The sequence below is a fragment of the Phoenix dactylifera genome, chromosome 5, assembly GCF_051530095.1.
Source record: "Phoenix dactylifera cultivar Ajwa chromosome 5, Ajwa_hap1_PhDact_Kaust_v1.1, whole genome shotgun sequence".
Lineage (NCBI taxonomy): Eukaryota > Viridiplantae > Streptophyta > Magnoliopsida > Arecales > Arecaceae > Phoenix > Phoenix dactylifera.
The window spans coordinates 30,590,278-30,611,455 of NC_143194.1; the positions used below are offsets into that span (position 1 = coordinate 30,590,278).

At 39.1% G+C, this 21,178-nt stretch overlaps 2 protein-coding genes across 2 annotated transcripts; one reads left to right on the forward strand and one right to left on the reverse strand.

Moving 5' to 3' along the window:
* The first annotated feature begins 7,638 nt into the window (after nt 1–7,638).
* Nucleotides 7,639–9,342, forward strand: LOC103702525 (plasma membrane-associated cation-binding protein 1-like). The gene is made up of 5 exons (XM_008784992.6): nt 7,639–7,780; nt 7,945–8,098; nt 8,177–8,266; nt 8,482–8,566; nt 8,688–9,342. The coding sequence occupies exons 2-5, from the start codon at nt 7,991–7,993 to the stop codon at nt 8,987–8,989; spliced, it is 585 nt and encodes a 194-aa protein (XP_008783214.2). The 5' UTR covers nt 7,639–7,780; nt 7,945–7,990; the 3' UTR covers nt 8,990–9,342.
* A 3,148-nt stretch (nt 9,343–12,490) lies between these two features.
* Nucleotides 12,491–20,881, reverse strand: MCM6 (minichromosome maintenance (MCM2/3/5) family protein). The gene is made up of 18 exons (XM_008784993.5): nt 20,726–20,881; nt 20,463–20,615; nt 20,245–20,385; nt 19,954–20,116; nt 19,562–19,755; nt 19,282–19,477; nt 19,102–19,179; nt 18,342–18,571; nt 17,772–17,886; nt 16,957–17,031; nt 16,735–16,875; nt 16,313–16,516; nt 16,055–16,216; nt 15,816–15,871; nt 15,606–15,733; nt 15,384–15,509; nt 13,187–13,317; nt 12,491–13,087 (listed from the first exon to the last, which is right to left on the reverse strand). Exons 1-18 carry the CDS (start codon nt 20,800–20,802, stop codon nt 12,953–12,955), a joined length of 2,505 nt encoding a protein of 834 aa, XP_008783215.4. The 5' UTR covers nt 20,803–20,881; the 3' UTR covers nt 12,491–12,952.
* Between the last annotated feature and the right edge of the window lie 297 nt (nt 20,882–21,178).

Genomic DNA, 21,178 nt, shown 5'->3' on the forward strand with positions numbered 1-21,178 from the left:
TATCCTTTTTTATATAAAAAAAATATTTTGGGGTTATTACACAATGGGTCGGTTGCTCATACATCTTTATCAAAAAAAAAAAAAAAAAAAAAAAAAAGAAGAGAGAGAGGAGGCCGAAGTATATCTCCGATGCTTTCTATTTTTGGGAAATGATAGCTGTCTATTTATCCAAGATGGATGATACGACAGTTTGCAGTAATGCACAATACTCTTTGGTGTAAAAAATAGGGGAAACTAATGTCCGGTCCATTTTTTGACCGGACTGTAATGTTTAATCCCTGTTGAACATAACTTTAGGAGAAACTAATGTCCGGTCCATTTTTTGACCGGACTGTAATGTTTAATCCCTGTTGAACATAACTTTAACAACCGGTCCATACCCATTTCCAGTGCATAATTAATTTTCATAAAAAGATCATAATGCCCTTCACCTCCTTCATCTTCATTTTTCCTTTTTTATTTCCCCTATTCTGAATCCTATTCCTTCCAACTTCCAAGCCATCCCACAAGGTCTGCAAGTGCCCATTCCGCTTCCGCATCATCGGATCCAGCCATCAGGCCAAGTGAGGAGGAGGAGGAGGGCAGAAAAGGAGTGGATTTTGGCTTGACAACATGAGCAAATACATTGTCATAATGTCAATATCTTTTTTCCTACGGCTTTTTTACGACATGATGGAATATGTTTTCATAATATGTATATCTTTTTCCTACGCCATAGTCACCTTGATACAAAATCCTGGTATCCTATAGCTCTGGATCCAAATTCAAATCCCATGGCCCATTCAGGTACCAAGCAGGCTACGACCATTATTTTTCAAGCAATTCATTGTTGGACGTCATATGTATCATGCTTGTGTTAGAATGCTCTATGGTGCATGTTTTGCACCTAATGATGGTATAGCTATGGATAGCAACTACGCCATACATCCTGAAGATGGACAACTATTGCTCATCTCTCGTGTGCATCATATTTGCCATCGAGCACGATTATTTGGATTCTCGAGATAGGCGATAGTTATCTATATTTGAGATAAATGATGTGACAGCTATTTGGAGTCGTACAACTTTCTGTGGTGCAAAACACGCACTGCAAAAGATCCAAATCATCTTGTTCATATCAGAATCATACAATATCATGCCCTCAACCCAAGCTCGCGAGCCAGAGGTCGTGACAACCGTCGCATACTCATAAAAAACTTTTTCCACGAGATGTAAAGCATCTCATCATGATATCATAATCAGGCAGCAAAAGCAATTTAAATAATACTGCTTAAATTCTAATTAAATAACAAAATTAAAAAGCTTGCAAAATGAATAATATTCTAAAATCTTTCATCAACTCTAAAACAAAATCCAATCTAAATAAAGATATTAAAATCTTATCTCTAATCGCTCCCTCACAATAAATTCCCAAGTCGAGCTAATTCTTCGAATCTGTAAAAATAGTAAAAATTATATAATGAGCTAGACAACCAAGTAAGTAATGAACACCTTAACTAGACAATTCATATAATAACATTAAATATAAATATAAATTACGGTAAATTAGTATAAAGACACAATCAATTCCATTTCAAAACACAAATTCATTAAAATCCAAAATTTCAAATATTCGTATACGTAATCATAAATCTGATTCGAAATAAATCACATTTAACTCAACAGCCTTAGACTATGGCTGCATTTATACCCCTATGGCTAAGCCAGAACTGAACCGCACTTATAACTTGCGGAGTAGGTCAGAATACCGCACTTATACCCTACAGAGTAGGCCAAAATACCGCACTCATACCCTATAGAGTGGATCAAAATACCATAGTTATACTTTGTGGTGGGGCTAGAAGCAGAATCAATAAGCTTAATAATAGTCAGAGTGCCAATGCATAATTCCCAATTGGTAGGGTTCAAAATATAGTCAGGCTGAGAGTTCAAATCTGATACATATCGAATTCTCTTTTTTCTTTTTTACCAAATAACATATATATCATAATCCAATCAACATAATAATAGTCTAAAAAATATTAGTTCAAGTTACATATCTATTTTTCATTTAAAACGCCATCTGATAAATTTATAAATCACATATAAATCGATGAACAATTTATTTAATATAAAAATAACACTATATAAATAAAAAATCTAGAAAAGGTAGATCATTACTTACCTTGCAAATGCAATCCAACTAATAAATCCAATTATTTCCAAAAATTCTTCTCAAAGCCTAATATTCCAAAATTATACTTTTCATTAGAATTTCATCAAAATTATTTTAAAAATAAAAACTCTAAATTCCAACACCCTCATAGGGCTGACCAAGCATGAGTGTCTGACATCCTGGTTGGTCCGATTAAGATGATTTCATCGAATCATGCTCGGACTAGGGTATAAATTGTTCAACAGAGATTAGGGGTAATCAAATCTAACAGTGTTTGGCAAGAACCAGAGCGGGACCTCCTGGATCAGGATTCTTCACTTAGGTCGATCCAAAATCATTGAGAATCGTACTCACGGGTCCAATCAACTCTAGAGAGAGAAAGTTCAGATAAAGAAAGAAACTTTGTAGAGAGAAAGGATGGAGAAGAGAGAGAATTTCAGTCCGAGTTCAATCAGAGGTCTGGGTTTGGTTGTTAATGGCACGGGTCAACCTAAATCAATCAAAATGTTTGACCCATGAGTCAAGAGAGAGACTTTGCATAGAGAGAAATAAGAGAAAATAAGAGAGAGACTCTTGCCAAGGAAGAAGAAAGGAGAAGAAAAAGGATGGTTGCAGGTGGTGCCCGAAGTCAGGGACCCACGTCTAGGCGGATGATAGCACCACAAACAAACAAAAACAGAGGTTCCTACCCCTTAAATCTGGAATTAGGGCAATCTCAGCGGCCGAAAATTCGCCCATGGTCGTAAGCCACCACAAAGGATCAAGAGAAAACTCCGGCGACAAGCGCTGGCGGTGGAACCCGCCAGTAACGAGAAAAAAACAAAAGCCAACTAGTCAAAATAAGGGAAACAAAGGCTTTGCCCCTTCTCGGCCAAAATTCGGCAATCATTAGCCGGAATCCTTGATCCATGAACTCGAAAGGAAGTAGAGGAAGGATTAGTCAAAGAATTTTGGCTTTCACCTGGCCACAACAATGGTGCTGATAATGATTGACAATTGTGGAAGGCATATGAGAAGAATCCGGCGATTAAACTCCGATTAGGGCCGGTTCTATAGTGGGGAGGAAGAAAGCATAGAGAGTAGTTCTAAATAGAGCTCGGCCGTGATTGAAATCCGACTCCGGATTACATCCGAGGACCACCCCATATACGGGCTATCACATACATCCCTGGACTTGACATGGGTTGGGTACAAAAGGCTAGGTTTAGTTCTAACAAGCCATCTGCTGGTGCCCTCCTTTTTTTTGGGTCATCAAAAATTACCACTCTCTCCCATGGATTCAACGTGTCTTGTCAGCTCTTACACCGTCCAAAATTTCTCAATGGGAGAGAAGCTCCATCCCAGCTCATGCTTCAATGAATATTAGCTCCCCAACCAGCCATCGCATCTACCACACCATTGCCTTTCACCATGCTATATCATCAAATTTATACTAGCTAGCAGATAAAGACTAGGGATATTCAACCGGAGGGCAAATTAATGATGCCTCCATAGAAATTTCTATAGAAGTAATTGTTTGCAAGCTAATGCTTTTATATCTGACTCGAGTGAAGTCGGCCAGCCCATTGCCATCGCTAGCCGTTGCACCACCTTCTAACTTTTTCCATTATTTATCTAGCCAGAGTAATTATAGATTAGCATCTGCATTGTACCACAAAGCTTGTTTAGTACTTTAATTATCAATTGCTAACAATTTAGAGGGAGAAACCGTCATATCAAAAGGTTAATGTTGTCAACAAAACTATGGTACTGATTGAATGGTGGGGCTTCTCAATTATACTAGTTAAACACCACCATGATGCTGTCTAAGAAAATTAATCATAATATCTTAGGTGGATCCTATAAGGAATATCCGCCAAAGAAACAAACTAAAGTCCCATAACATGAAGCAAGTTATATGAGATCTGGTCCTTAGTGACTTTTTTAACACCCCCCAACCAACCCACCAAAAAAAAAAAGCACAAGAAATTGACCCGGTTATCATCTTATGAATCTGGCAGATCATTGGCCTGTGGAGGTATTATGAAGGAATAACCATTCGAATCAAGAGCACCCAAAAAAGAATAACCAATTCAAGAAAAATATTTAGTAGTAGTAATAGATTTAAGTGCTTCATATATATGAACCAACATGAGAATCAAAAACATGGCGGCGTACAGCTTGTTCATTTGTGGTAGAACATACTCTAATTTCTTGGGTCAGAGCATTGCAACTCTACGCAGCTCAACTTCTTCCATTGGCACAAGCCTTGATTTGTTGACAAGCTACTGATTAGTACTTGTGCTTGAAATGGAAGTTTCATGTGAGTCTTCGTCTGCTAATAAATTGATTCAAGTCTCGCTAAACCTCCTTCTATAGTTCTATGGGCTATGGGAGTTGACCCCACTCCCTCAATGCACATCTCATAATAGGTTGCTTGAAAGCAAGAAACACATTAGGGTACACGTCAGCAAGACAAACTTGCCTCATCCTAAATTTTCTGAGGCAATCCTTCGAGATAAGAGGTATCTTGTGAACGTCACCCTTTCTCATTCCTCCTTTATGCTCGAGCCAAGACAGCAGGTCACCCGTGCAAGAAAGCTAGCTGGCCAAGAGCAATGCGTATTTGACCAGCTCGCGCCACATGCCGTGGCAGACCAAATCACAGCTTGAGTGGACCAATCCAAATCGTGGAGCTCATGCACGGTAGATAAGTATAACAACCATCTCATCCTAAGAAAAAAATAGTTGAAATGTATCTTTTGAGTTTTTCAAGATTTCTCTGATGAATAATCGATGTAGAACTAAACACATGCATGCACGGATCCTTATCCTCATCAGGCTATGAGTCCAAATTCATTCAAATTCATTCAGATGCACCACAAATTCAATCTAAACCTATGTTGAAGTATCTCTTAGTCCACATGTGTCATGGATCAGATCCACTCTTTGACACTATTTGGAACAATCCTTTTTTTTTTTTGCTTTATTGTTACTAAGATGTGCTAGCTCGGTATTATTAGGAGCAAATTATTATGTCGTAATCTAGGACCTCACCCAAAATGACTAATTAGAATGTATTATTTGAGTTTTTTGGTCCTGTATAAGTACTCAAAATCTACCCAGCGAATAACTGATGTAGGACTAAAAAGACACCCATACAGGTCCTTACATATTTTCCCGTTTAAACTATGGTGTCTTCGTCAAGCTAAGGATCCAAATCCATTTAATCCAATCACAAACACCACGATTAGCTCGTGGTCAGCTCCATTGTACCCATGCTGCAGTGTCCTCTTATCCACATAGGTCATAAGCCGAATACGCTTCGATACCATTATATCACAATTCAGAACTTTACCCAAAAAGACTCGTCAGAAAATTTTATTTGCATTTCTTAGTTTTTTACAAGTATTCAATATTTATCCGGTAAATAACTAATACAGGACTAACATATGTCTGTACGAGCCCATACAAATAGGTAGCTTGAATTGTTTAAATACAAAAGGTTTATATCGCGAGGGATTATTTGGCTGATCCACTTGACCTCATCCATCTAATAATTAGACCATCGAGCATATTAAACGAGGAAGATATATGTGTGTGATTGGTCCACTAGTCGGTCCGATCCAACAAAAAATTTCACCTCAATTCCACCCCCTTGGGTTCCGTTCCAGCCTCTCCGTTCTTCACATGAGATAAACATCATGACGACGTTTTTTCCTTGCGTGTGCCCGCTCTCAGTGCAAAAGGGGCCCACATGGAGTGGCAGTTGGGCCCTTGTGTCATGAAAGGGTTTAAAGCTGGGTCATTCCAAAGGCTCGTCTAGACCGTGGAGAAAGAGATGAAAATGGGTGCGGAGGATGACGAGTGAAACAGGAAAGAATCTTTTACCAAAAAAAAAAAAAAAAAAAGGAAAAGAATCTGGAATCACGTAGATTCTTGGTAGGGAGGAGCCAGAAAACCGCCGCCTCGGATTCCGATATTACCGGCGTCACAAAACTAGGCCATTGCTCTACCAACTCACGCGCTGTCCTCGTCTGGGCCATGCAGCCAGCCAATCTGATCTGCCAAAAGATTGCCTCAAATCTTTGAGCTGTGACAAGCTGGATTTTGGTGTCCTCCTAAAGTCACTGACTTCTCCAACAAATATTCGATGAAGATTCTGCCTATGTTCATATTTGATCTAGATATTTTTAGCTCTTTCAGTCTTCAGCTTATCCTGGAATCTTCTTCATTGCAATGGCTAATATTTATGTTCACCCTCATGATACTTAAGCAGCAATTGCAAGAATACAGTGATTATTTGGCACCCCTCTGATTGGAATTGAGATTTCTTCCAAAAAAAAAATTAGTGCCAACCAGCTGAGTTACTGGCTATTGATATTTTTATGATAGAATTGAAATATAATTGTGCAAAATATTAATATAAACATTCGACCAACGCACTATTGCTTCTATGCAACATTAGAATACTCTGCAACTAATCATCTACTTGATTCAAGCTAGATCCAACGCTATCATAGATTAGTGGCAACTAGTTTTATTAAAATTAGATTCAAGCAAAGATTAAACAATTCTGAACTCGATATAAAACTCGTTACGTTTGGATTGAATTTTATAGACTTGAATGAAAAGAGATCTCTACTTGAATTCCCAATTTGGCCGGATTTCAACAACTTCATTTCCATGACTTGAAAATTGCTAATGTCTACTTGGTTAATCTAAGATTAGACCTGATATGATTCATATGAACCTACTGCACAAGAGTTACAACTCATTGAAGCATTGCTTGAATGCGTAACTCTGATCAAATAAATTACCTGTCATAAAAGACAAGGTAGAGAGAGATGTAGGAGATATGAAGGTAAATATACATCAATTTCCACCAAAGGTGATTTGATGCAACGAACATCTTGGATGGGAGCATAACTTCCATGATCTGCGGTGGTTTAGTGTACCTACCACGTCCAGGGCTTGGTTTGCACGTGTGGGAGGAGATTTGCCACCGTTCACCGGATGGTAAGCGGTGCAACCAAACAAAAATTTTCAAATTGAGGCAGTGATAGCGGAACGTGTGGTCATCTTGGGAGCAAAACGAAAGACGCCACCGCGGCTTGGATCCCCCAGACAGCGAAGCCACGTGGTAGGGGAGAGGCCCCGATTGGGTTCCCTGGGCCCACACGAGGAGAATTTTAATGGAAAAAATCGTTTCCCTCCTTCTCTCGGTGGGACCCATAAACTGAGGAGTGCCACCCAAGCATTGCGTCTCTGTATCGCCAGCTGTCGCTCCCGGGTTCTTAAACTTCGACCCTCTTTCCAACGTATATTTACAGTAATACCCTTACTATTATACGTAATGACCGTAGACCCTCTCGCGTCCTCCTAATCCCATCATGCGCCGGCATCTCAAGCCAAAAGCCGCGGCCACGTAACCGGCGTTGTGAACCCCCCGGATGTTATCGTAATTTAAGAGAACGACAAGGTTGTTTTGGTGGCAGGACCTTCTATATTTCCCTGCCAGGCTTCGTGGTTCCTGGACATTACTTTTGTTTTGTACGTACGGTTGGTGATTCCGGCTCCTTGGTCGCAAAGAGAAGAAGAAGAAGAAGAGGACGAGGAGAGAAGGGGAGAAGAGGGATCTAGCTAGTATGTATTCTTTTCTCCTTCCCTCCACATGGTTTGATTGATACCTGTGTCGTGGTGTTTTTTTTTTTTTTTTTTTTTTGCTAAAGAGTCGTGGTGTTATCTGCTGTTAATTTGTTATCTTCTCAGATGTTAATATACATCTCTTGCACTTGCTTTCCATATAGACTTTTGGCAAACTAAAGAGAGGGTAGCAGACAAAAGAGAGGAGAGATGGGTTACTGGAAGTCCAAACTTCTTCCAAAGATTAAGAAGATGTTCGAGAAGAACGGCAAGAAGGCAGCTGCTGCCGAGGCGTGCAAGTCCTTTGATGAGTCCAAGGTGGCGTTTTTGCTTCCCATCTCCTTCTTGCTCTGTGCTTTTCTTTTTCCTCTACCTTATACTTTTGGTTTGGTACAGGAGGAGATCAACAAGGAGTTTGAAGAGAAAAAGATCGAGCTCCAGCCCAAAGTAGTAGAGATCTATGAAGCTTCTTCCGCTGAGATCAAGGTAATTAAAGCCTCTCCAATCCATAAAAAGACATAAAATAAGATAATATTGGTAAGATTATTTTTCAGTAAAACTATTTGAAATTGATTCAAACATCATATATATATCTATATAGCACCTCCCATAATATATATTCTTTTTTTTTTTCTGAGAGAACCATAATATATGTATTCACCATAGAAGACTGTTTATGATAATGGTTTTTATTGATACAGTCTGTGGTGAAGGACCGCACAGAAGCAGGAGTGAAGGAGAACTCGACGGCTGTCACTAAATTCCTTGAGGAATTAGCGAAGATCGGTAATAAAACATAAACATAATCTCAGTAGTAATAAAAAGGCTTTCGTTTTTATATTTTTTCTAAAGAAGAAACAAAAAGCTTAGCCATCTGATGGGAGGATATCATGTATCTCTGTCACAGAGTTCCCTGGCTCTAAGGCCGCCGGCGAGGCCGCCACCAAGTTTGGCCCTAGCTACGTCACAGGCCCGATCTTCTTCATCTTCGAGAGGGTTTCCACCTTCGTGGTGACCGAGCAGGCCCCGGCCCCTGCCGCCGAGCCAGCCGCCCCCGCCGAGGAGAGCAGCTGCAAAGAGGAGGCATTGGCAGCCACCGAAGAGAAGAAAGAAGAGGTCAAACAGGCGGAGGAGGCCACCACCCCTCCCCCTCCTCCCACCGAGGAGGCGACCCCCGCCGCGCCGGCCGAGGAGCCGCCAAAGCCTTGACTATGGGTTCGGTCATCCCAAGTTCAACTCCAACCCCCATGGACTTGTACAACTACCACCACCCCACGTTCACATGATTTGTTATTCTTTCTTTCCTCCATTTACGTTCTCTCTTCTCTCTTTCTTCCTTCATTTCTTCTACGTATTTATGTTGGGTTTTCGTTTTTATTGCTGCTGTGAAGAAGGGCAAGCTGTGTAGTATTATGAACTGCCGCGTGGTATATGTTTGGGCTCTCTCACTTTTGGAAGGTGATTGGGTTTTCTTATCATATTTGTTACTATTATCATCCTTATCATTGTGTAGTGTAATATCTCATAAAGAAATGAACAAAGGAAAGAAAGGCTTCTGAGGAGAGGGGCTGTGTTTGTTTGGGTCCATTCTTTTTGTGCTAGCTGTCCTTCACTCCCATCTCCTTCTGATTATACACCAAACTGTAAGAGTGACACTAAATCGGGGCCATTTATTTCTTGGTTTGATGTATATAACGTTGTCCTTGCAATACTTGATAGCTTTCCTTAGAAGGTTGTGGAGATAAGAACAGCTTTTATTGAGTCAGAAACAGGAGGGCTGGTTTCATGTGATAGTGCATCCGATGTCTCCCGAGACCCCACGCAGATATTGGGAGCGCCATGGCAACCCCCGCGCGGGGCCTTGAGCAGGAGAAACTATACCCTGGGTGAGGTCAAGAGCTTAATCCTTAGACAGTTTGATCCCTCCACTGCTCTCCTCGCATGGAGGTTTTCCCACACGCAACGCCATGGATAGGAATATTGATAAGTTTGCATTGACATTTTATTAGCAGTCTTTTAGTTTTGGCTATCTGGGTCAGGATGGAAACCTAGTGGCAGGTAGAGATAGAAGTTATTAATGTGGTGGGGTCCGTGAAATGAGGAGGGTGGTGAGGCATCTAATCAAGTTGAGAGGCATCAGCGTCCCGTTTGCTGAGGAGGCATTCGGAGCCAGGGCCTAGGGTGATAGCATATAGCTGATGTATCTCGGCAGCTATACCCGTTTGATTAGTTGAATCAGAGGGCTAATTGGAACCTCCCGGTTGACTACAGTTCCTTGTAGCTGGGTATAGCTGGCCTGTTGGAAGCAATCATGCAAATCTGCTGTCTCAACGTCTCTTCTATTAGGTGGCTAGTTGATGTGTTTAATTTCACATCAATTATAGCCTATACACAAGATAAATTTTAAAAATTTATACAAAATTAAAAATTTAAATAATTTTTTTAATTAATTTTTTAGATAAACTTTTGTATATACAATGACATGACATTTATTAATTTTATTGGTCGATAAAAATTATGAGTCAATGCAAGCTAGCTAGAATGTTCTCCGAATGCGACAATTAATATAATCAGTAAGGGGTGCAAATAGGAAAGGTCCATATATAACCTAAACCTAATCCAAAAAATTTGAGTTTGAGTCGGGTCGGATTTGGATCAACCCATCTATGGCTTCAGAACTTGTTTGAACCCTCTCGGGCTGTAGCCTGCGAGTCAAAATAATTTTACAAATTCGAGTCAGATCGGGTCGAATCGAGCCATAGGATTGAAAATCCAAAATTACTCAAATTTCAAATGGATCAGATCGGTTTGAGTCTAATCTGAGTTCAGTAAATCCAGACCCAACCTAGAAAATGAAACAGATCCAATTTTAGGACTCGACCCTGCCCCACGGTCATCCAAAATGGATCGGGTCGGATTTAAGTGAGTTGGGTCCAGTAACAGATTAACCTGACTCATTTGCAGCCTTAGTAGTAACCATGGGAAGCAAGAAGGTTATTCTATAGTTGATTCTATCTATTTTTTATGCATTTCTGAATTATTGGAGTAACTAGAGCTGACTAGTTATGCACGAAAAATTATTTCAATTGCTTGGCATTTACAATAGGAAGAAATGCTTGCATAAAATGAACATGCCAGATGTTCAGATGATATATCTGGTCCTCACATGGAACCCTTCCTTCCCCCTGATGAGTTGTTATAAGTACTTCCACTTATGCTAATGGACTCGGAGATTACCAAACGGTGACGGTCAAAATACTTCTTCTCCGCTTACAGCCTTACAGGTATCCGAACAATCCCTAAAGTATCGAAAGCTCGTGTCCAAGTCATGCGCTCAAAATACTTTGGCGGTGACGGCGACCGATCCAGGATTTTAATTTGCTAATAGTGATTGAGTGGGGGAAGGTAGAGATGCAATTTGTCCGTGCGAGCCTTGTTGCAGCCTTGGAGGGAGGGAGGAATAAATGCTCTCATCAACAGGACAAATGGACCACCAGCCCGCAATCATCACCAACCAAAGCTAAAGGATTGTGGCTGAGAGGGACGCCATTAATGGCATCAACATGAACGGCCAGGGTTTTGGATTGCCCTCACCAAGGTTTTGTTTATGACGCATGCCAGGTCTTGCAAGCAACCATTGTAAAAGCGTGACGTTAATTGATTGCTGTGGAACAACTCACATGCCGGATATATAGCTTAATATGAGAGAGAGAGAGAGAGAGAGAGAGAGAGAGAGACCCTGCTATTGACAGTCAAACTAAATTTAAGATTTTTTTAAGGTCTCAAATCGAGCTAGAAATGGAACTGGAACGAGATACGTCCAGAATTAATTAGGACCCAACTTCGAAGTATTATAGTGCAATTTTGTGGATCAGTGGGTGGACTAGAAATTGAGCAGTTGCAAAACACCCCATCTGTGCATGTTAAGAGAGCTTCACTGGATTCAGCAACAAGGATTCATTAGGTTCAAAAAAAATTATTTATAAATTTTGATAGCTTAAAAATATTTTTTTTAAAAAATATTTCAAGGTTTAGCAAAAAAAAAATAAAAAAAATATTTCAATATTTAACCGGTGAAAAAAATAGTTTTTTTATACTTTTTATGAATTTTTTTTGCATGAAAATGCTATTTTTTCATCATTCTCATTTAAAAACTCCAACCAACCCCCCAGGGAAAGAAATTGATTTTTTTTATTAAAGGGTTTGGGTAGGAAAGCTGGTGGGACTCGGAGAACAAGGTGACGAGTATGGTCAGTTCCCCGGGTCAGCAACGGAAACAACAGGTGATTGATCAAATTTAAGTGCTCCTCGCATCCAATTTGGCGAATGCTATGTTTATGCCTAATTACAAGACTAATTCTATACAAAAATCATATCTCTACGAGTGGAAAGGCAAGCGAAATGCAGCAGGCAGAATGAACCAAAAAAAGTCGTATAGCATACCGGCTTGAGTACCAGTACCATAGGAAGTGCAGATTGATAACATCTGGATTTTGAATCATGATATTTTATTTTGCAGCATAGCTGACAGGCTAGGTCCATAGCAATCAAAACTGGAGTTCAATAAAGAAGCGGAAGACTCACCCATTTCACAAATCAGTTGGGTTAAATCAACATTTATTGGAATCTTTGTTCTTCACATTAAAAGAAAAGAAAATATAAATGAAATTTTTTTAACTTATAAAACTTAGAGAGCATTGGACAATGTCATATGGAAGCAAATACTGTAGCTTAAGCTGTTGTTTGATTACAACATCGTCGAACCAATGCATTACAAGAAAAAACACAATCTATCAGCCAACATAGGAGTAAAGTTTTGTTGATAAACAAAATAAAGCTATCATTCTCTCCTTGATCCAATAAAATTCTCACCTGCAGATCTCCAAAAAATGGCCCTACTGCTTCTATCATGCAGCATGAGCATGAATCATCAATACAGAGTGACTCACCAAGTATCTGTTTTCCTGGCGATGCTGATGGGAAACCCTAGTTGCTGCCATCAAACAGCTAAAACAAGCAACGGCCAGCTGCAGTCTGTGATGTCTTCACCTTGTTTTCTTCCAAAGATATCTTCATTATGTTTAATGTATAAGCAGAAGCGTCAAACGGGACATCCAAAGTGGGAAGTTGATTGTTGGAAATGTCTTAAATTAAAATTTTATAAGTTGTTTGTCAATCAATGACATAATTTGGAGCCACAGCTAAAATCCGATTCTCAGAGGATCTCCTCGCTTCACCACCATCTGCAGCTGCTGAGCCTGTCCCATCATCTATGACAATCAGATGTCCTTCCCTTTGTATCAACCTCTGCATTAATACCATTTCCACAGCTTTAAGCGTCTTGACAAATGGTTAGAATGTATAACATGGACTGAAGAAGTTAGCATTCTTCATGGTTAGGTATACCTCTATAATAGCTTTGATGCACTTGACCTCTTCCCGCACTTCATCGGTGGAACTGTATGCACCTTGGGCATTCTGCTGCTCGACATACCAAACAATTAGATCGCCTTGCTTCATGCCAGCCAAACCACTTCCTGCAAAATTTTAAAAATCACACATTGGAGGAGATATCACTTGAGTCGGGAACTGTAACATTAGCTTGACCCCCCAGATGACACGAAGCACTGACCAAACAAGAAAATTTAGTTCTCACCATGTCTCCCAAAAAATTGATAACAACGAGATTTGCTTGGGATTTAAATAATACTTTCTTATGCTTGTATGGCTATGCCTACAATAACAAATCCTAAACTTAGTACACAGTGGAACTAGATAAAATCTATCAGAGAACTAGTGCTAACATATCTTCAACAAATCTGTGCTTAAAATCATGCCTCTTGAAATTTGAGAGGCAAGTGGCTTGATTTGCTTGAAAATAATTTATCCAAATATGTTCATGGTTTTGTGAAAAGAGTCCTTTGCAATAGCTCCTTAGGAAGAGCTCTCCTCAAGGAAAATTACTTACTGAAAATAAAAGCAAAGAAAAACTTAACAAAATTACTACATGACATATATTTACATTGAAGGATTAAATATAATCAGAAGCATGTATGCATGCGTATATGTTTATTAGTGCATGTAAAGTAAATGAATTCTCATACCCATTAAAAGAAAGCTTCAAGTCAATAAGACTCTACATATTTGCAGAAGCTCTCTGGGCATTTCAACTTTGCAGTTAACAAAGCTGCTCTTCAGGCTTATCTAGGAACGTTAAAGCCATTAAGAAGAGAGGCAAGATAATTCCATGTAAATTTTTTGCCTTAGTGCCCAAGTTTCCATTACGAATAGGGACTGCCTAAAGCTTCCCCAAATTTACACTCCTAGAAGTACTGGGGCTTTGTCCACTATATATATTTAAAGAAACTAAATCCCCAAACACAGCAGGCACCTTCCATTTACAAGGTGCGGAGCCAAATAAGCACAAATGCAATCTACGCTTGAAAAAGATGCTGCACTAATCCTCCAACAGAAACACCATCTATTATTGGTTTTAAAAAAAACTTGCTTGCTTGGCTGCCTAAGTGCCCACCTTAAATGTTTTGTATCAGGTTTGAGTATGAAGGCTGAAATTGATCTATAATTGGTCTTGAATGTTATCAAGATGGTACTTCAGATTGATTTATTGCATCTTATGTGATATGCTGTGTTTCATTTTCTTGGATCTTAACTTACTGCATCCTACTTGATATGCTATGTTTCATCTTTTGTATTGTAATTATTATTTTTAAACATTTCTCACTATTTATATTAGTTTCAAATTTATTATTTTGACATGACCTCTTGGCACCTACCTAGGCATGGTCACCCTTTGCCGCCTCCGGTCTTTTCAAATAAAACTTTTCTGATAAAATTTTAAAGATAATATTTTCTCAATATATCATGGTGCTCCTATAGTAGGAGCATTGAAACACCAAACATTGATCATGGTCTTAGTTTCAAAAATAGCAATCATGCCTTTGACTTAAAAGTAGGATAATTCACATAATAAATTCCTATTTATTTCCAATTTTATTGGAAGATGCTCATGGGAGCCAACAACCATCATGTTTACATATAGTTATTTTGATGTAATGGTAGCTGTATTTTCTGCGCATATATTTAAAAGTGCCCAAACATGTATGCTTTTGTCAGTTCATTAATCAGTCACACTACAAGATTTGCATATGCACAGTCAATGTGGGTGAATGTAACTCAGAGACTACATTATCCAGTAAAATCATCCAAGCTAATATTTTATTGTATATCTTCGCATATTTCAGTAAATTTAAGCACACAATTGTATGCTTCTGTTTTTCTCTTTTGAGATGGCCTGCATCAGGGTGAATATGTGACCATATATTTTGTTCACCAACACCTCTGAGTGAATCACTTTCAACTTCATCTAGCAGCATAGTTTCTAGTGAAGTATCTAGTATGATAAAAAAGGGTAAATTGGTAATCAGATGACCTTAGGGTTACAATATCAGTGATGCAATAGATTATTGTCCTTTTCAACTGGCCGAAAAAGACAGTTCATATTTCTAAAAAAAGAGCAAAGACAAAACATAATGTCTACAAAAAGAAAAAAAAGAAAAATACATGGCAACAGAGTTCCTCATACCATCTTGCATTACTGCCTCTTCATGCTGTCGCAAGCGCATAACAAGAGCTTGAGTAACTCTCTGAAAATGGTCTTCTGTTATAACCAGTTTCTTCTTCTGTCGGCTCTCAGTCTCTTGTTCATTACCTATTAAGATTTTTGAATTAAACTATAAGTAATTAATATCATGATATTAAATTCATAATCAAATGATCAATTGATTATATTGATATAACAGTCCACCTTCATTTTCTGGTACTGGATCAACATTTGCAGGAGCTGGTTCTGCAGCAGCTTGATCAGAAGCTCTGTTCCCATCACCATCTTCATGATCTTGGAAATCAGAAAGATCAATTTCGCTTGATTCAACACTGCATAACATGTGTTTATATTAAATTTAAGCATTCGAAGAAAAAAACATCATGCAAGTGGAAGAACAGAAAAATTTCTTGCCTGATAATGGATGTTTTTAGCAGCCTTACCGCCATGCGAACATGTGCTGGAAGCACCTAAAAGCATTAACCCAGAAAATGTTAAAAGAGCACCCACAGTGCATGAGCAGAAAACTCATAGCATGACAAAATTCAGCCCACTTAACAGAGTAGGAGGAAAAACTTGCATCACTATCCATGTAGTTGAGAAACATACGGATATAATGCACAGTAAGAGAGTGGGAGGAAAAAATTGCATACCACTTTCTCCAAGTGACACCGAGCAATGGCTTCAGATAGCCTTATCAATGCCTCCAGCTGCCTAACTGTCATTCTGTAAGCAACTCTGGTTCCAGGAGTAGTGTCCCCTCTCCGAAGAGTGACATATGATTCCACTAGCACTTTTTTTGCTTCTGAGCTCAGCTGCATTTATATAGCCCAATCAAGAATTAAGTCATGGAGAAGATCACAATTTTTTTTAAGTACACAAGGCTCAAGCAACAAGGAAAAGTAACATACCTGAGGTTTCAATGACTTTGCATATGTGATATAACGCTTCAACTCTGACGTGGTAAATGCAGGGGCAAGTGCATCTTCATGTTTCTGATGAACTCTCACAATGTGGTGGGCAATATGGTAATCAGTGTTTTCATCTGGTTCATCAATCATAACATATACTAGATCGAACCTTGACAGAAGAGCAGGAGGAAGGGCTACATTGTACTGTACAAAAGAGAGAATCAAGATTGTTTGTCATGATTTAATTCAAAAGTTGCATAGAAGACCTTTGGTACGATTTAAAGATCACAGATAAGGATCAGAAACCTATTAAAATGTAACAAAACCCAAACATCATTTGCTACTATGTCACTCATAATAAGTAAAAATGAAATTTTCAAGCTAGATAAAAAAAGATCAAAATTCCTGTAAGAAAGGCATACCTTGAGTGGTTTTGACTTGTCATAGCGTCCTCCAGTAGGATTTGCAGCTGCTAAAATGGAGGTTCTAGCATTCAATGTGGCTTGTATTCCTGCTTTTGTGATACTTATAGTCTGCTGTTCCATTGCTTCATGTATGGCAACCTTAAAATCAACTACAGAAGTCAGCACTCCACTCACTCAACTTGTTAAAAATACAAAAGTAATTGCAGTAAAAAAATCTACCTGGTCCCTTATATCCATTTTATCGAATTCATCAATGCAACATACACCATTATCAGCCAGCATCAATGCACCTGCCTGTAAAAGCAAAGAATATATCATAAAAAGTAGCAATCAATTAAAAACTGCCAAACCTTGATAAACTCACAATCTAGACTGTAAAACTTAGTAACGATTCAAAGTTATTGCACATTGACATTTTCTTCATTTAAAGGAAAATGTATTGCATCTGATGACTAGCTCGAGAAAATAAGAAATACTGAGATGCTCTAGCAGAAAATTTCATCAGTGCACCTACCCGTAAAGACAAAACATATACCATACAAAATAACAGTCAATTAAAAACAAGACTAAACTTCATAAACATGCAATCTAGACCATAAAATATAATAATGATTTTTAAATTTTCTTCATTTAAGAAAAGGCATTGCTTTTTTTGTGGAAAAGGCATTGCATCTGATAACTAGATTGAGCAAACAACAAAAGCCAAAATGTTCTAGCCATCCTCTATTTAGAATCAATCATTCTTCCACAGAAGATGTTTGCAAACACCAAATGGAAAACAATTTTAGAAATGTTTTCAGAAGGTCAGATGAAAAAATCAACCCAGTCAGTGTTTAATAGTAACTAGAGATCACTTGATAATGAACCAACCAGATCCATGATAACTTTTCAAAGTGCAATGTACGTGTATATCCATTTCCTCAACATGTCATGCTCACCATTGCACATAATTGTAATTTCACTTTTGAGATCTGTATAAAATTAGATAAGATAAGTTGAAAAGATGTAGAATAGCTATTGCCAAAAACAAATACCTCAATACAAAACTCGCCAGTCTCAGGCTCTTTAGCCACTGTTGCCGTCAAACCTGCAGCAGATGAGGATTTTCCTGATGTATAAACAGATCGGGGAACTAGGCCGATAGTATACCTGTTGAATGGACAATTATAGGTAAGAATACATCAATTGACAATGACTGTGCAGATAAACATAGTGAAATGAGCATTGTGAAATAATAAATGTAGAAAAAGGAAATAGAACATTGTTTTTTATGGAACAACAGTCAAGTTAATAGGCACATTATTGATTTGTGTTTCAGCAGATCATCAATCTTAATTATTCAACCAGCTGGGCACTTGAATAAATGTTAGGAATTTTTTAGTTGCCCTGACCATCTAAATTGGACCAAACAAGTTACATTCATCTAATTCTATCTTGCATCGGCCCAAATATTTATAGTTGTATTATTTTGATTTAATAGCTAATATTGATGGTTGTGATCAACTGGTGGTTCCAATGCTGCAAAACTAAGTAGATTAATCAAAATGTCACAACTATGAAGAAAACAAGCTGTCTGGAATAGCCAAAGATGAAGATATACATACTTTAGAAACTGAGACTTAGCACAACTCGGATCTCCAACAATGCACACATTGATATCACCTCTAAGGTTGATTCCTTCATGGGTTAACTTGTGCACACCGCCCAACAACATAAGAAGTACCGCTCTTTTTATTTCTTGATGGCCAAAAACAGTGGGACATATGCTATCAATTAGTTTATTGAAAAAATCAGGAGTGTTCCTCATCCTCATAACCTCATCTTCCTCTTCTTGCTGCCACAGAAAATTATAAGAGTCAAATAAAATTGTATATCTTTAGCAAGACCAGGTGGTGGAAAAATGACGTTGCATGCCAGCTTGAGAACAATACAGTGATGTTTTTGAGCATGTGAAAACAAAACAAGGGAATGAAAATGTAATAAGGCACAAGGGGCTCCTGTTGGAGACGGTGCAAAGAGGTAAGACCTAAAGATAAGAAAAGAAATTCATATTAAATACATGGAAATAAATATTATCCTGACAACCTGGACAGCAAAAAATCTCCAGTTAAATGTTGAAACTGGACAAGGTAAATGAAAAAGCAAATGATGCTTAGGACATTCAACAAGATCATGAAGGTCCATAATGGCTGACTAAGTGTAAAAGCTAATTGGACAATAATTCACACATGACAAGGCCTTAAACCATGGCCTGCAATCCTCAGCTCTGACCTTGGAGCAGTATAGAAGCATGAACAAAAATTGTCAGGTAGAGAAAATCAATGAAATGAAATGAAATATAGCTAGTAAAATTCAAGAACCTACAGTGAACTCCAGTTTGTCATGGTCATCACCATCCATCCTCCTGTCCCTGATGTCCCCATCCCTTCTACCATCTGCAAGCTAAACACCAGAAGGATGGAATACAAAGAAAAGAAAACACTGGATTAGAAGAGTGATAACAACATATTGGATTCCAAAATTGCCACTCGAAAATATTCAAACCTGCACAGAGTTCGCAATGAAAGCAAGGCGATATGAGAGGTCTCTTACTCCCAGAGCCCTAAGGCCCCTGACACCTTCATGACCGCCAGATGCATTCCGACGCTGAGGAGCCTCTCGCCGGCACTCTGCTCTCTCACCAGGTGAAGTCAATGCCATCACATCTGGCACCGCAACCAAAGTTCCTGTGAAGATGACCCTAGATATGCCCGAAATGTGACCATTAGAAAAAAGTGAATATCATATGTTGGTTATAGATAGCTTAAGTGGTGAGCAAGCTTACGTGTCTCCTGCCCTTGCCTTCTCAACAATCTCATGCCGGAGGATGACATCCAGGGAACGAGGGAGAGACCCAGCAGGTATCTCCTTTGATGTTTCTTGCATCCTTACCCTCTGCCAATCTGTGAACTTGCTTTCTTGCCGGAGCAGTGCCCACTTAGTTCGGTTTGCACATGTTGCATTCATGCAGATTATGGGCTAAAGAAAATGACAATCACTATGATCATAATCGACTCACTAATAACTCGAAATTGAAAAAAAATAACTCATGAAAGACATTAGTTTTTTTTTTCTTTTTTCTTTTGATAAAGTTGTACAATAAACGAACATATCATGAAATAAGGATCACCTGATAATAATTACATTATAGATGAAAACGGAATTAGCTAAATTTACCTCCGTGTATTTGTACTGCTGCTCCACATTCTTTACAACTCCACCACATTCAAGGCACTTGAATGTCCCTTGCAGGAGCTCAGGTCGGACCTCGCTTGTCCGTGTTACCACCCCCATCACTGAGGTCAGCTTTCCAATCTCTGATGTCGTCAGATCTCTCAGTCTAGAACAATTCCAGTTTTCCAAGCAAGTTATACGTAGTAAAAGAAGCAACTTTCCAACCAATGGAAGGAAAAGAAGGAAAAAAATAACTTTTAAAAGGTACAAAAAAATCCAAGAATCCGGCAATACCTCTTCAGCAGTGGGATGTTGTAGAATGCGACATTTATGTCTCTATTAGGGCTGTCATCGGAGATGATGGCAGGCCTATTCTCGCTTGATTTGTGCTCCATTACGAACCTCTTGCAAGCATTTCTCAGATAGGGCTCGAATCTGGTAAAAATGAGCCAAATTGATACCATGTCTTTGAATCCGAACCAAAGGAAAGGGTAAAGAAACAAGAATTTTACCTGAGATACTCCTCCCCAATGGCCTTCTGGAGAACGTCATTGAAGCGCATGACATGGGAGAAATCCACATACATGGTAGTGGATTCCTTGGACCTCATCACCTCGATCTCCGACTCGTAGAAGAGCTCCATGGCATTGGGATCAAGTTTGAACCTTAAATACATCAACAAGAAGAAGCATAAGAGATCAAATCTAACGGAAACCCCAAGAAAAGAAGAGAAAACCCTAAGAAAAGAGTAAAAAAAGGGTAGAATCTTGAGTACCTCTTGAGGAATTCTAGGAAGATGTTCTCCACTCGGACCGCTTTCTCGTCGACGAAGAATCCCCCGAACGCATCCATCTCTCCCTCCCTCTCGCTCGCCCCAACTCGCTCCCTCTGCTGCGATTCGAGGATCTATCAGCGGTGCAATTTTGGCGGCAAGACGAGGCGTTGGCGCCAAAATGGAGGCAGGCGCCCAGATCTTGTCGAACACGCTACAGCGAAATCTACCAACCATAAATGACAAACTTAAATTATTCTACGCGTCATCTACTGATTCGCTGGTTATGGTCCTCTGTGCAATAACCAGTTCACAGGATCCTCCGCACTTCAGTGACTCACCAGTCGGAGTTTGTGGGCCCAGCTCTGCGGCTGTGATCGCTGGAATCGTCCAAATTGTGCGATCTTTGCCGTTCGAGGCTAAGGCTTCCCTTTGAACCATAACCTCCACTGTACA